The 16,112-nt window shown below is 37.3% G+C and overlaps 2 protein-coding genes across 7 annotated transcripts; both read left to right on the top strand.

The window, feature by feature from the left end:
- The first annotated feature begins 1,864 nt into the window (after positions 1-1,864).
- Positions 1,865-6,815, top strand: LOC135615340 (uncharacterized). Of its 2 annotated transcripts, none has more exons than XM_065113659.1 (6): positions 1,865-2,315; positions 2,435-2,567; positions 3,253-3,397; positions 3,922-3,958; positions 5,106-5,397; positions 5,561-6,815. In XM_065113659.1, the coding sequence occupies exons 1-6, from the start codon at positions 2,133-2,135 to the stop codon at positions 5,584-5,586; spliced, it is 816 nt and encodes a 271-aa protein (XP_064969731.1). In that variant the 5' UTR covers positions 1,865-2,132; the 3' UTR covers positions 5,587-6,815. The 2 variants fall into 2 exon arrangements, with proteins under 2 accessions (XP_064969731.1, XP_064969730.1); XM_065113658.1 differs by having other exon boundaries at positions 5,581-6,815.
- Positions 6,816-7,853: 1,038 nt separating this feature from the next.
- On the top strand, positions 7,854-15,010 carry LOC103988941 (uncharacterized). 5 transcript variants are annotated; one of them, XM_065113660.1, is made up of 8 exons: positions 7,854-8,124; positions 10,537-10,605; positions 11,146-11,262; positions 11,311-11,406; positions 12,667-12,801; positions 12,868-13,015; positions 14,166-14,631; positions 14,725-15,010. In XM_065113660.1, exons 1-7 carry the CDS (start codon positions 7,915-7,917, stop codon positions 14,321-14,323), a joined length of 933 nt encoding a protein of 310 aa, XP_064969732.1. In that variant the 5' UTR covers positions 7,854-7,914; the 3' UTR covers positions 14,324-14,631; positions 14,725-15,010. The 5 variants fall into 5 exon arrangements, with proteins under 5 accessions (XP_064969732.1, XP_018682453.2, XP_018682455.2 ...); XM_018826910.2 differs by having other exon boundaries at positions 7,855-8,124; positions 11,332-11,406; XM_065113662.1 differs by having other exon boundaries at positions 7,856-8,124; positions 12,874-13,015.
- The last annotated feature ends 1,102 nt before the right edge of the window (positions 15,011-16,112 follow it).

The raw sequence follows: 16,112 nt of genomic DNA on the forward strand, positions 1-16,112 counted from the left end.
TTAGAGCTAGAGATATACACATTTTAATATCTTAAATTGTTTGAAACTAACTTGAAATAACCCAATATGACTTTTGTAAGTATTAGACGATCATTCACTCTTCCAATTTATGCAAAAAATTTTTACTTTTTATGCATGCGACTATACTCTTGAATCATGTTGAACCGGTTCAATAAGATTCTTATAATATGAAAGAAAATTTACTATTTAAGTTGATCAAGTCACCCTTACAAACCATTAGATACGATGTTGATAAGCAGCATCCTACCTATACGTTGTGGATCTCACAAATCAAATTTCTTCCTTAAAAGATCTTTTTTTCCCAACATGATTCGATCCATCGAAGTATGGTTTTCCTTTATTGATACGCAAGGGGGTGACCACAGCTATCGAGCTTTGGCGTTATAAGAATGGATAAAGGCATGACTTCAAATGCAAACTTTGAGTAGGGTCCCGCTCCAAGATTTCTGTCATGTAATTTGCTAGGGGGGGTTGACCCTACAACTTTGTGTAGGCCATAAGATTGCTTGGATTCTCCTTAATTTAGATCAATCTATTTCTCTCTTCATGCATGGAATCCTCAATTTTTAGGGAGGCTATTAGCTAGATAGGTGGTCACATGGTTAATTATGTTTGAGGTTGGTAAGTTCATTTGCAGTTCATGTTTGAAAAGATCTCAAAGAAATAAAAAATCATGTAAATAAAGAGTTTATTACTCTATAAATACTTTTTTACTTTATATATTTGTAGATTTTGTAGTATAATGTAAAATAAACACTTTGAATGTTCTCGAGAATTTCTTATAAGAATTTTTTTCTTCAGAATTTATATACAGATGATAAATAAATTAAACCATAATGAAGTCTAAGATAATTATTGGCCTCATTTTTCATCTTTATTAGAATATCGAAACTTCACAGGAATATTATTCAAATTTGAAAACAAAAATCAAACAGAAGAATTGATCTTTATATTCAAAGCACAAATCAGTATAAATGAATAAACATACAAGTATCTATTGCTTAGCAATAAAAAAATGGATTTTGTCATTAATTTTCAACTTTTTGACTTTTTGGATTCTTTTAAACTATGTATTCTTGCAAAATCTAGAAATAGCTCATATTTTCCCATATTTATCTCTTATTTTAACATTTATTCATAAAATTCAGTTTAATAATCACCAACTATATAGTTAGCAGTAGTTAATTTACATTGAAATATTAATAATTAAGATATAAATAATGCATAATAATCTCATCACCATAATTATTTTTAATATATTAATTTTAATTAGAATTCTAATATAACTACTCTAACAATTAGCCGATTAAGAAGATCTTATACATAAGCTTTAGAGTTTAGAAACAATATATTGTTAACTTAAGCTTAGAGTAAAAAATTAAAAGTATATATATATATATATATATATATATATATATATATATATATATATATATCTCTCTCTCTCTCTCTCTCTCTCTCTCTCTCTCTGAGAGAGAGGGAGACAAAAAGGGAAAAGAAATCCATCATCAGATCTAACAGAAAGGCACAAAGATAATGTTTGTCCAGATCTGCATTTTGCACAAGATTCTGCTTGACCAACTACCAACTGTTTCCACATTCCTGTTCCAACTCTCCCCGTTCCGTTCTAATTGCCTTTCCCAGCTTCCATACGTGGTACAACCGCAACAACACGGTAAATCCATTCAATGCTCAGGGGTAGACCGATCAATTCAGCCACAAACACTGCCTTGCTGTATCATATTTCCTCACCAAGAGGATGACGCACAGGGCACTGTTTTAAGAAGAGTATATAATGCAATAGGTCCTACTCCTTGGAGTATTTCCCTTTCTTGCCTTTAACTTTTTCTTCCCTCCCCCTCCCCCTCACACACACACACACACGCTCTCTCTCTCTCCTGTCTCTCTCTCTCTCTCTTTCCGACTCCCCTTCTCAATTCCCTAGCCCTAACCAACCAAGCACATCTCCAAACTGTCCTAACTAGATTTGGTGGGCTGTTCTTGCTCATAACATCTAGACCACTTGCAGGTTAGGCCTCCTTGGAGGAGGGGGTGAGAGGAGAAGGAGGAGAGGAGGAGGAGAGGAGAAGGATCTGGGGAGAGGGGGGAAGATGTCTCCACCTAATGTGGCAGGCCAGTTTGGAGACACCACCTACACCAAGGTCTTTGTGGGAGGGCTTGCTTGGGAGACCCAGAGAGACACCATGAGGAAGTACTTTGAGCAGTTTGGAGACATCCTGGAGGCTGTGGTCATCAATGACAAGAACACAGGAAGGTCCAAAGGCTATGGTTTTGTGAGTCCTTGTTCCTTCTCCTTTGATTTCTTGCACCTGGTTCTTGAGGTGCGATCCTTAACCATGCCACAGAATTAGGATCTCAGGACTCATAGATCAGTGTTCTTCATGAATTTAAGGTGACATTTCGAGAGCCGGAGGCTGCGATGAGAGCTTGCTTGGATCCCTCGCCGGTGATCGATGGAAGGAGAGCTAATTGCAACCTTGCTTCCTTGGGGGTTCAAAGATCTAGACCGACAACTCCTCTTCATGGTACATAAAGCTTCACTGTTGTGCTTATTCTTTTCCTTTCTCTTTGGTGCTTTAAGTGTGTGTTTCTGTGTGATGTCAAGCACAAATTTCACATACTAGATACCTTCATCAGTCAGGCCAGGAACGGAGTCATGATAGAAGCGTTAAGAAGTAGGATAACCTCTTAAGATTGTTGCCTCGTTAGTTTCACCTCTTGTTTTATTTTTTTTCCTCTATTTGATCTTTTCATAAGCTCAAATATCACTGTTTTGATTCAAGTCTGCAACAATTTATTCTACCACTGGCATGTTACCATAAGACATGCAGGCTGTTTGATCAGGTATGATCAATATGACTGCTTCCTTGTGTTGTTCTTTTTATTAAAAGGTGTGGTTAAAACTTATAGTGTGGCATCAGAAAAGAAGAAAAAGCAGAAACACAAAATTGTGCTTTTAGAACAATACTAAACCTGGTCATTTAACACAGTAAAGGCAAACTCATTAACAATAATAATAATAATAATAATAATAATGTCATCATACTTGGGCATGTTACCATGCATGATGTGGTGTATTCTTTTTACCTTGGATTCCATTTTACGGAAGGAGACAGTAACTGAGGTTGACAGCTAGAGTTCAATCGATACAGTTTGACTGGAGTTGATGATGGTGATACAGTGTGGTTGTGTGGTTTAATTAACTCGCAGGAGGGAGCAGGAACTTTAGGGCTATGAAATCTTTTCAGGCAGCTGGAGGGATTCAAGGTGGGATGGGAACAGCTTTTCCTTCGCCTGCTGCCACCTTCCCAGCTCATTATGCCATCCAACAAGGCCTTCCTTATTATGTCTACGGGTAAGCTGTAAAGAAGGAGACACACTTAGTAAGAGTCAGATGCTACCACGTGCATGTGCACATGCCCGTAAAAGCAGACCCATCAAACATCATCATCATCATCATGCTGCCATGCATGCTGCACTTCCTCTCTCTCTCTCTCTCTAAACAACCTGTACACCGTCCAATGATCGCCTTCATTCATATACATGGAGTAACGAAGCTGACATACTCATTTAATCCAAAAGTCTTTTGTTGCTTTTATCTCTTTACCTCGCCCTCCCTCTCTTTCCTGTTTAGGTGTTTGACAATGCAGATCAATAAGTTATTGCCTACATGTACTCGATGTTCTTTCTTACATCTCATGTTCGAGTAGCGAAGAATCCATGTAGATGCATTGATGTAGCATATGATGAGTTCTCTCTCTTTCTCCACGCGCACATGCTCGTGCCGTCTGACCTCGGGTGTTCTTCTTTTCTCTAGCTTCGTACATGCATGAATGAAACTGACATGCATACATATCTGACTTCTCACTTTGTTTTCAGGTTCTCACCATACTCTGCCGATTACAATTACCCCACGGTATGTCCCACTTTTTCTTCTCATGCATTGTTTTGACGAAAAAGATAAATAAATAGATCGATAGATAAATAGAGAGAGAGAGAGAGAGAGAGAGTTTTTGAACTTGTTAAAACATTTTATCAGTGTTGTGTTCATGTTTGTCTTCTTATATGAAACCAAAGTCATTTACTATTTCCTAATTTACATGTGCTATCATTTAGGAGATGTAGTATGACTGTGTACATATATAATGATATCATCAGAAAATTGTTCTTCAAACGCATCCAATCATTCTAAGCACTACATCGTTTTCGCTATAAAAGGGAGAACGATCAGAGAGTTAAATGCTGACAACTTTTCTGCAACCATTTAGGACCATAAGATAAATGTTTGCTGACCATAGTTCGTGTGTTCTTCCCTCGCTGCTGCATAGTGTGATCACTTGCGCCCAGTAGTACTAGTCACTGGCAGTAGATTCTCCTCTCAGGCCTGCTAATTCATTGTGTTACAGTAGTAGTTTCAGAAATTAAATCTATCAGCATATGACTTGTAATTTATTGCAGCACAGTCTCAATAATCACTACTAGGAGCATGACTTCCTATCACATATGCCAATCCAGATATTGTTCTTCTTCCTGGCTATGATCATACAGAACTTGTTTTTGACATGGCTTATAGAATCTGAAACACTATCTTTAAAGAGTGCAAGTTCTGAAAATTATATACTGAACCCAAGATGATGCATGGAACAAGGGATTAAGACTTGTTGATGGAGGGACTTCTTTCCAAAAAAGAAAAGGCCAAGGGCAGTTTTTTCTGGACAATTGGTCTGACATGAACAAGTTGGACTTGCGGTGTCTGCAGGGAGACCACCAAACAATAATGTCCCACTTGTCTTCCCTTGTCCTTCACTAAGTTCAGCATTCATTCAAGGAAGTTCTTCATTACACCCATGTGCTCACAGTCTTGCCATCTGGTCCCCAAGCACTAGAACTTCGTTAAAAGGAATCCTTGTAGCTGTGTCCTCTTGTGGGATTGTCCTACGCCTTGGACCATCTTGAGTTCGCAATGCTCCTCCTGTTAAGATAACGGTGGTTTGATTGCAGTTGCATTTTATGCATGAATCATTTTGCTCTATGGAGTTGACTCAGTAGTCACTTGCTTTTAGAGCTACTACAACATGTATGGTGGAGCGTCTGCTCAATATCCACTCTATGGTGGGGCAACAACTGGGATGGTGGCCGCAGCCACTGGCTATTACCCATACTTCCAGTTTGGGCAGGGTGGTGGCGCCACCTCCACCGCCGGCGCGTACGCCCAGGGCCAAGGATATGGCATGCAGTACCCTCAGATGTTCCAATACTCTGCTGCCACCACGACGGCGGCGGGGATGAACGGCTTTGGAGCCCAACTCTATGGAGTGGCCACCTCCCTCGCACCGAGCCCCACAGCACAAGCAGGTCTGTCAACAGCTAATTTGCTATATCTACCATTTACCTATTCCTATCTTAACATCATAACAAGTTAAGATACTTATGAACATGAATCTATCGCATCTAATCTCGTTAATTTGTTGAGGCAATTATATATATCTGTAATTTGGGCTACTAATATCTATAACAGTGCCTTTTAATCTGAAACAGGCATGACCATGGCTCTCACAGCTCCAAGCCTGCCAAGTCCGACTGCTCACCACTACAGACTCATTCCTTCCCACTTCAACGCGACTACAGCGCCAGAGCAACCCTTGGCCTAACCATGGTTCTTCTTCACACATCCTCAGTTCTCTTCTTGCATGTGTCTTTCTGTAGGTCTGTCCATCATCTCTAACACAAGCCAAAGTTCCCATCCGAAGGTCTTTGTAGGCCGAGTTCAGTCCCTGGGGGACTAACAGTGTCAGTCAAGCTCAAGGTTGGAGGGGTGCTCCACATCCATGTAGTGATCAATCGGCAGGTTTTCTTGCTTTAGCCCTAGGGTGGGCTTAAAGCATCTGCATTCACCAACAGGTGGAGTGCAAGTACAAGGATAACAATGCCTGACTCCTCGGGAGCCAGACACATCTAACACAACTGCCCCTGGAGGGCTTTGAGCTAATGCAAACCCAAGCGTCTAACTCATTGGTCTCGTCTTCCTCTTCAGTTGTCAGCCCGAGATTGCAGAGGTGCATTTGGTCTTGAGTACCAGGGTGAGGCATGCCCTGATCTATGTTTTACTTCCAGTCTTCTGTGAGTTTCATCGACTCTGAAGAAGACAGTGTCTGACCAAACCTCCATGTCAACTTTACCAGTTGAACATTATGTAACAGTTCACTGTTACCAAGCATTCACCTTACCTAGGGAAAGGTAAGATGACTTTACTAACCTCCTTTATGTTAACTAGTTGTTGTGTGTACATTTGTGGCTAGGCTCCATGGGGGGAGTTTTAGCCCCAAGCCAAGCAGGTGTAGAGGAGAGCTAGTGTTTGTTTTTGGCATCTAGCTCCTCCTCCTCCTCTACCTATCTTACAAGATGAACTCCACATACGGTGGTGGAGTTCTCTGATCACCCATAGGAAATTTTAAGGTTTCCAGCCCTATTGGCCCTGGAGATATATTTTTGGTCTCATGGCCTCCTCTCTCATTCAGTACTACTTCAACACCATGGTTAGGTCCAAGAAACCCCTCATTCTCTCTCTCTCTCTCTCTCTCTCTCTCTCTCTCTCTCTCTCTCTCTCGTTCATGCAGTTTGAATGTGGAGAGAATATGTTATCACAATATGCTGCTGTTTCTCTCATGCTGTTTATGTTCAGAGAGACTCAGATACTTATATTTCTACTATTTCTATTTGCTATGTACTAAGAACTGGATCTTGTAATGACTATCTACTTCAGCATTGTCTCATTTACTTGTGTATTCTGCATCGTCTTTTTCCCCTTAAGCTTTATTAAATTTATGATCGAGCTCCATGAAATGGCGATCTTGTCTACTTGCATGTCGGATTTTTCATGATAAGTTTATCCTAGATTATGAGTAAATGCAGGTGGAAAATTTTGCTTTTTTTTTTTTTCCCATTGATTAACAGATCGAAAATGGTTGATATTGTGCATAGCAGTAGACATCTTTTGTGAAAAATCAAATAACTTTTACATTAATCCAAAAGTAAAAATTATAGCAGTATACAATTATTCTGCTATAATTATATCCATCGGCGATGTCATGCAAACCACGATCGTTGCTTGGATTAGGGTATTATTTCCTCAGAATCCTGATATGAAAGTGCCCATTATCATCATACATATTTTTGCATGAATTACATGAGGTGGTTGAGTAAGCCTTAGCCTTTGCATGATTTTTATGAGGTCGTTGACTAACCCTATTTGCAGTTGACCACAGCATATTGACTACTGAGGTCTCCGATCACCAATCCGGGCATTACATTGGCTTACCTGTGGGGAATAATAATTTTTATCCTGTTCTTAATCTGCAAATCATTTAACCTCTTTCTAGATTTGAGTTTTTATATTCAATGGGCCTTTTTTATTTGGGTTCAAGTAACCAAATCAATGTGCATTGGGTAAGATTTATTAGTAATCTTAAATGCTGGAAAGGGAGATGAGAATGCTTAATAAAACCACTTCACATGTTGTTTGATAGCTGGCCCCTAAATCTGAGTTTATTTGCTCAAAAAGAAAATAAATAAATAAATAAATATTAGTTTTAATAAAAAACAAAGAAAAAGAAATATTTGATTTCATAAAAATTAAAGAAAAATAAATATTTGATTTAATAAAATCTTATTATTTGATAAAGTAAGTGATAATGGCGCTCTAATCAACGGAACTAAGTAAGTTCATTAAATTAAATTAAGTTAACTTATATTAATAATATTTTAGTATTTAACTCCCTATCTGCGTGGATATATATGTACACGCCGCCTTATCCTGACAAGAGCTCTCGACCGTTACCAAGAACGGAAAGGGCAGCATCTATCTATATCCCGATGAGCCTACGCTCCCTCTCTCTCGCCCCCTCTCCCCGTCTCCTTCTAAACCCTATTCCTGCCCCGAGATCTCATTCCCTCTGTTCCTCTGGATTCCCGCGAACCGGGTCTTCCCAGCTTGGCCGGTGGTTCAGGAGGTGTTCCTCTTCCTCCGTGTCGGGTTCATCGTCCTCTTTGGATCTCCCGCTCCTTCCCTTCCAGATGAATGAGGTAATGCCCAGCTCAACGGGTGCTCGCACGTTGCACGTGGACTCGAAATTTGATGGCTTTTCGGTTGAATCACTTCATGTCTTTGATGAAAATGCAGGGATGGTTCATTATTCCATGGGCTGATGTGAAGAATTTGTCGAGGGTTCTTTCTATGTTTTTGCTCCAGTTGATTTCGTTATTTATGAGGGTAGTGACTCCTTAGGTTTAAGGAAAAATCAAGTGAATTTGTTCACGATCTAGATCATTAGGCAATGACTTGTATATATGGAATCACAAACCTAATCGGAAGAGGAAGTATTTCCTCGTAGGTAAATCAGAGGTGTAAAGGGTGAAATTGACTTCTAAGAAATGATTGCCTTCCGGTATGATATTGGAAATAAACAACCAGCGAACTCCTAATGCCTTGCATGTCTAATCAACTATGCATTTTGATTTTCCTCTTTGTCCAAGTATCTATCACAGGACAAGATACTAGAATGTTGGAAGTTTGAATGATCTTTTGGGTATGAATTGGTAGGACTAAAGGGAAAGAATAGAAGGTAGATGTGTTTACAGTAAATGACATACCCACCCACAAAAGCCAGTAAAAGATGCTTCTTGAGCATTTAAGTATCTTTCCAGTTTTGTTGTAGTTTCGTAAGCTAGCTTGAGCATTTGATCAAAATGGAAGTGAATACTTACTGAGAGAATTGTATTTATTACAGGCACAGGCCCTAAGTTTTAGGCATAAGACCTAACCAAAGGTCACTGTAGATTACAGTTGGGTACATGATTCATTCAATCCTAGATAATTTCATTAAGTTCATACAGGCGGTCAATGCCACATCAGGGCAAGCAAATGTGCATGTAGCATGGATAAGCTTACTCATAGCAAGTAATTTTTCATCTTTTGGGGATCCAAAACCTGGTCCATGGAACGAAGGTAGGAGGTTCTCCCAGCTGAGATAAGACTAGTCGTTTAATTTGAGCATAATTACAAGTTTACACCACTACAATGTCCATCTATAATGTAATGTTCTTTTTCCTTTTCAGGCATGGCAGTGGGTCATTCTTTGAGGTACATGTGCCTAACTGACCCGCTTATGCTGGATAGGGTTCCCATTGATTGGGTCTGGGATGAGTCTGGACAAGCAAATAAGTACTAACTTCATGTTTGGGTATCTTAAGTGTCAGATTTGTAATAGGTAGGATGAAATTTGTGGATAATACCATTGCCATCCTACTGATGCTGGATACTGTGGTGTTGTCTTGGTGATACATGATCGCATTATTACTATTTATAGTTTATCCTTAGGATATCTTCTGGCCATATTTAGACCATATATTGAATCCAAGCCTTTTCCCATCTATATGTGTTCATCTGTAGAGGATAAAATAAAAATAAAAAAATCAAAAGAATATATTAATAACTGGGTGTTAACATGTCACATTCTAACCAAATGCTAAAAGATAAATTTGACAAAAAACTTAAAGAACTAGTTGCCAGATAGATCTCTTTAGTTGCAGTGCTTGACCCTAAGAATTCTTTACTGGCCAAGTCTAGAAGCAGGTGAAATGGGCAATTTTTTCTTTATGGATAAGTGTTCATCAGAAAGGTACAAGTAAGCTGGAACCCCATTGAGACACTTCACTCATGAACCGCACAAAATTATATCAAGGAAACCAGGAAAGTGGGCAGCCTAACTCTATGGGCATTTCCATATTGAAGTTTTGGATGTGACAAATTTCAGTCTACATCAGTTAATATTGCCGTATTCACCTAATCTATCACTGCATATTTGGCTTATTATTGCTGTCAGAAGTATTAGTAAGTTTCACCTGTTAATAGAATGACTGCAGCATCATTCCTTCATACTACACGAGTTCTTGTCTTTCTTTATGAACATGATAACTGTTTGCTATGCTTTCATATTTCTCACTTTCACTTAGTTCAAGTTCATCTTCTTTTTAAGTTTTTTCTTTCATTCACAAAGAATGCCATCTGAAGAAAGTCAGATACTCATCCAAAGCTGCACTTTGTTAAGCACAGAGCACGTAAACAGTCAACCTCATGGTTCTTGCATTTTTTAGTGGATCTTTTACCACCATTGAGTTTTGTGTAAGGCAATATGTCGTTAGTTCAAGAACATTCAAATCTCTTTTTTATTTAGTAAAGCCTTTATAGGTCTCCCTTGATTTCTCCCCATACCACTAATGCTAACTGAATTGCAGTGTCTAACCACAATATCTGTAGGTTTCAACGCAATTTAGCTACTCAAATAGTTATGGCCACAGGAATAAATTTGCTGGATTATCTTAGGTTAGTGGAGATGATGCTGTCAGAAGAACTCTTTCTTTATATGTCTTGTTACAAGTATATATAAGAAAGTATGGATTTTTTTTATTTATATCGCTGTTTCTTTTGTGTTTTAGGTTTTAATTCCATCAGAGAGCAAGACTTTGCATTTATATGAAGCAAGGTATTTGGCACTGTTGGAAGAGGTATTCACATTGTATATTCTCTGTCTTTCTTTGATGGTTAATACTGATTAGTTCAAGTTTTAATTAATACTGATCAATGCAAGTTTCAATAGCCTTGTTCATTAAATGGTAGGTAAATTGATATTTAATTACTGAGATTTAATTCATCCTGACAAAATGGCAAATGTTAATGTAATTTTTTTCTGGAGTTGCATAACAATAAAGAATTTATATAAGCATCATGTTTAGCAAAACAATTAGGTGGCAGATCAATCAAGGTCATACATCCATGGTGACCTCTGCAACTGGATGCTTTTGGCTTAAATTTTAAGAATTTTCAGTGAATACAGATTTAGATGCAGAGAGTAAAGAGTTAAGGGGCTTTACGGGGATTGAGTCAAGCTTTTGACTTCTTCTGTTGTTTAATACTCCTATAGTGAATGTAATGTTAGTTTGCAAATCTCTAAGTCCTATATATGAATGAGCATAGTTGTCTTTTGTAGTCACTGCAGTGCAAATAGATACACATTTCATCTCTTTTTCTTGTGCTACTATGTGCAGTCACTCTCTAGAAAGAAGCTGTTTGTGCACTTTGTGTTGGATCCAGTTCGTTCCAGTATATCTTCAAGTGGAGCATCCTATGCTGCTAGATATGGTTGTTTGGTTGCCATAGAGAGTGTAAGTTTTTGGTTGAATACGTCCTGTTAGAAATGTATGTTAGGTCAGTTTATCCTCTTCCTGGAACAGGTTAAGCGTTTGGAGATTGGGGCACTGGTTTCTATTAGGGGCATTAGTCGTGTTAACATCATAGAACTTATGCAGGTTAGGCTTGAAACAAACTCATCAATCATGCTTGTTAACTTATATTACTTGGTTTAAACATATAGTTTATCTTTATTTGTATTAATTTGCATAATGTATTTTGCTGTGAGTTCTGAATTTTTGCTTCACTATAGTCTATCATACACGCATAAGATAGTGAGTCTTCAGAAAAATTCAGTAGAAACTACAAAGAATATGAAGTTCAAATTTTGTGGAAGGTTGAGATCTCATAACTTGTGCAGTGCAATGTTCCTAACTTACTGATGCCAACTGATTAGAAACTCAGAGAGCGTCAGTTCTATACTTCTGGTTGATCCTTTTCATTTTTTCTTCAAGATTCTTTGAGATGCCTCTATTTATTTAGTTTTTTACTAAATTAATAACAAATACTTTTGCTTGGATGTTCCAACTAATATTGTATTTGTTTTTATGGGAAGTTTAAAAGCTAAAAGCTTCTAGAATGAGCACAGGAGATCAGTTTTTTCGGTATTCATACTTAAATTAAGTGTCTAAATAATGGCAAAGACAGTTTTCTGACTGATTTTGGTTGAACATCTTTTAATATAAGTCAAAAGGAGGAAATGACACAACTACAAGGATTAAGATTGCTTGCAATGAGGTTATTGAGGGTTTTGAAATATATTCTCTATTGTTTGTAGTTTGTACATAATTGATAGATTAGTCTGTGATGCCTTGATTTGTTCCACATTGGAGGTGGGATGAGGTTGATAGGTTTACTATAACTAGCTTGTTATATCTGAATTACTTGATTAGCCGGTCTATTGTGGCAGGTTGTGACAAGTTTGCAGGAAATCTAATGAGTTGAACATTCTTTGGAGATTGAAAGTTATTTTGGTCAATTGAGGTTATTGCTCGGTTTCCTTTCTATTGCTGTTAAATGGTTAGTACATTAGTTCATTGGGAAGATAGTACACATTTGAAAATTGTGTGTTTGAAAGTAATTTTGATCCATGATATAAGTATTCATGAAATTTTTTTAAGGAGAGACCATTTTTGAATTTGTGGTGGTTGCCTCTCTGAAAGAAGATATAAAAAAACTTATACTAGATGATATAATACAGTCTAACCTATATTTATGGTCTCATATTTGTACTTCTTTTAGTCCATTGTAACACTTTGATTTATGCTAACTGAACATTTAAATCGATATGTTTTTGACTGTAAGTTAACAAAATTCATTTTCTTAATGTTTTGTTCCATTTGCATCCTTTTAGATGGTGATATTCTTCGTTGATTCAGATGGAACCTTACTTGAGAGGGCTTGTTGTGCCAATGCTGGACAATGTTTCTGGCCAAGAAAAAGAACTTGAACAGAAACTCTTGGAACTGACTGAGTACCTTGTTAGTCTACATAACCTGCAAATCAAACTGAAGGTAGTTATCTGATAATTTGTAGTTGCCTGCAAATGACAGTCACGTTTTCTGCTAACAATGATAAAGATTCAGGCATCCAAAGAAGAACTGCTGCAAACCCGTACCACGAATTCTATGGCATGGGCACAAAGAGAAGGTTTTGGAGACTGTGATCAAGCTTTCATTCCAAAACTAGCTGAACGAATATCTTTTGCTGGACTACAACCAGTATCAGGTTAAAATTAATTAGTTCTGTTTTTGTTTGCACTATTTAGTTGTTGATCATTTTTAAACTAATCAACTCAGTACCCTATTCTATATAAGAGAGATGCCAAAATTGAATGTGTAGAATTGCTTGTCGTATTTGTTATAGAAAGAACCGACAGTTTGCGATTGTAACTGTATACAAATTGAATTGCAATTCGGAGTGTCTCTTCTTATTTGTTCGATTTTATATAACATTATAGATAGATACGTGACCACTCTGAATTGGGCTCAACAGTTGCATGGACAACAGAATACATACAAATCTGGCCTGAACATAACAGGTTTCAACACATCTAGGAACGATCTCCATGGGATTAATTGTGCCTATGGTCTAATTTAACATTCATACATGCTGGATCTGATTGTGGAACCATTCTGATGATGTTGTTACAGACCCGAATACATAGAATTAATTTAACTTCAGTTCAGTTATATATATGTTAATTTAATCCAACAGCTTTCATGAATGCATTTAGTCTTATCTATGGCTTTTATATATCTATCGATTTAATTTAGCTTGGGTCCCATTTGTTTGTGAAGAAGCAAGAAGGAAGTAGCCACTTAGATGACCCACAAATCATATCCGAATAGCTATAAGAACACAATCGGAAGCGAACTGCCTTTAAATAGGCATTTGGAGTTAGATCTGGTAAACTTCTCAGATCCATGTTTCACTATCAAGTAGTTGATTTTGATCCACAAAAGATCAAGGCTACTTTTGAGATACCGAAACTTCAGAATCTGAACCTGCTAAAACCTTTCAATGGAGTTTAGCAGGCATCTGAAGTTATATTTCTAACATCTCTGGTTGTGTCTGTCACTTTTCAGAACTGATGAAAGACGTGAGTTTTGAATGTGATGAATCATGTCAATAAGTATTTGACAGGATCAAGATTTATTTGCTTAGCCAACAGTTTTAGTGGACCCATTATTTAATGCAAGCCTCTCATTACCTGCCTATTTGAGAGTTTTATTTGCTTAACATAATGAAGAAAGCCAGGACAATTGTTATTATCTTATCCGAATGTTGGTAGGGGCTGAATACGGTTGTTCTACCAAGAATGTCTCATTACCTGCCTATGTATAATTAACCCTTTCCAATTTTCCTCGTGCTTTAGGAATGACGGGCTCAGAGTTGCTTGCTTTGCAAAAAGAGAAACTGCGTGCAATGGACTTAAGAGATACTTTGAAAAGAGTTGATTATGGTATTCAGTTCACTAACAAAAGCATTAGTATGGTTGCAGCGAAGCTTGCCATTCAATCTTTGGAAACATAGACATCACCGTAGTTCCCATACAATTGACGGGCTGGAGTTACTGCTCTATTGGTGCTATTATGTCATACAAGTAGTGCAAGCCTTTTGATTGGACAGATTATTATCACTCATGCTTGAACAACTGTTGATGAAACAAAAGGATCAGCTGGAAACTAGTCTTCTCTGAACAAAACATGGACATGGGCAAGAATCATAGGCTCTCGGTTTCATCGGTGCACAGAAGCTATCTTCTGAAGTTTTTGTCTGTATAAAATGTGACTTACGGTTGTTTTTCCTTCTAATTATAGAGGGGAAAAGAATTAAAACAAGTAAATATGACTAGCAGTTTTCTTCTCTCTCTCTCTCTCTCTCTCTCTGGTATGTACTAAACTTTTCATGTGTTTCTTCTTCTCAATTGACAGCTACAGCGTGCTCAAGGATTGATATTAACCAAATCAGAAATTTTCAGCTAGTTTCAAGAATGTTTCAGAGGAAAAGAGTTGTATCTGCAGCTCAGGTGGTGATGGTATTTCTGACCTAAAACTTCATCTACCCCATTCCCATTGCTATGGATCTGAACTAAATGTAGCACTTAATTGAATATGACTTTTCACTTTTCATGTTGTCCAATGTATTCTCACATGCTATTTTTATTCCACTGTTGAAACCTGTAGAACTGTATAAAATTTGTTGGCCCTTGGTTGTTCACTATTATTTTCAAATTTTGTTTAGAATGAGAACACATTTTGCTTGTGGAAGTAATGGATGAGCAATTTAGAACAAGCAAAGTATACTGCAGGACAATTTCTAAATAACTTGCACACAAGTTTCTTATTCCTGATAACTTATAACTTACCTGCCTCTAGTGTTTATTGATTCTGGGCGTTACTGGTTAATAAACTTGGGTTAAGGTAGTGACTGCAATCTTGCAAAAGACAGATTTTGACTAGTATGGTCAACTCTGCATGCATTTGTGACACTTGTAGTTGAAGAACATACCAATGTTAATTCTCTTTTCTAACATTGTTTCAGTTTTTTAAGAAACCTTTTTCTTCCATGTATTATTACATTAAGAATATGTCTCTACTAGATGATGACAGTGCATACAATGCTTTAACCGTCAACTGAAATGTCTCAAGACATTTGTGTGATAACCCTATCCGGAAAAAGACATTATTTGATGTTTGCTTTCTATATTCTTTAAGAAATACTATAAATATAAAATTTTATTACTGAAAAATGGAAACATTAGTTTGAAACGCCCTCTCTTTGCTTTTTTTTCTTGAAGATTATGATGGTATCAACTTTAACACGCATTGGCAGATTGTCCAGTTAGTTATTTTTAGTAAACATAAAGGGTAATTTTAGCCATGCTTTTTACAAAAGCTACAAATCTCATGTTTTATGTTCCTTAGAACTCGAAATTTTTGTTTTCTATGTCCCTAACAGAAGAATAAGGGATCGTCGATCTCAAATATTTAAGATCGAGACAGTATAATTGCCTAAGTGACTTTTTTCATTATTATATGGTTAACTACTTCTAAGGAATAAAGAACGAGAACGAGAACAAGAAATCTCTAAAAACAACGAACACATAAACTCATATTTAAAATATAATTCATTTAAATTTCACAATAGAAATGTGTTGGAAAATGTTAGGACTCTAGCTAGGAGAGTCCTAATTGAGAGGGACATTCTGTTAGGACTCTAGCTAGGAGAGTCCTAATTGAAAGGGACACTCTGTTAGGACTAACTCCTAATTGAAAGGGACATTCTGTTAGGAGGTTTTTTCTTAGAGAAGAATTAGGAG

The sequence above is a fragment of the Musa acuminata genome, chromosome BXJ2-6 (genome assembly GCF_036884655.1).
Source record: "Musa acuminata AAA Group cultivar baxijiao chromosome BXJ2-6, Cavendish_Baxijiao_AAA, whole genome shotgun sequence".
Classification (NCBI taxonomy): Eukaryota; Viridiplantae; Streptophyta; class Magnoliopsida; order Zingiberales; family Musaceae; genus Musa; species Musa acuminata.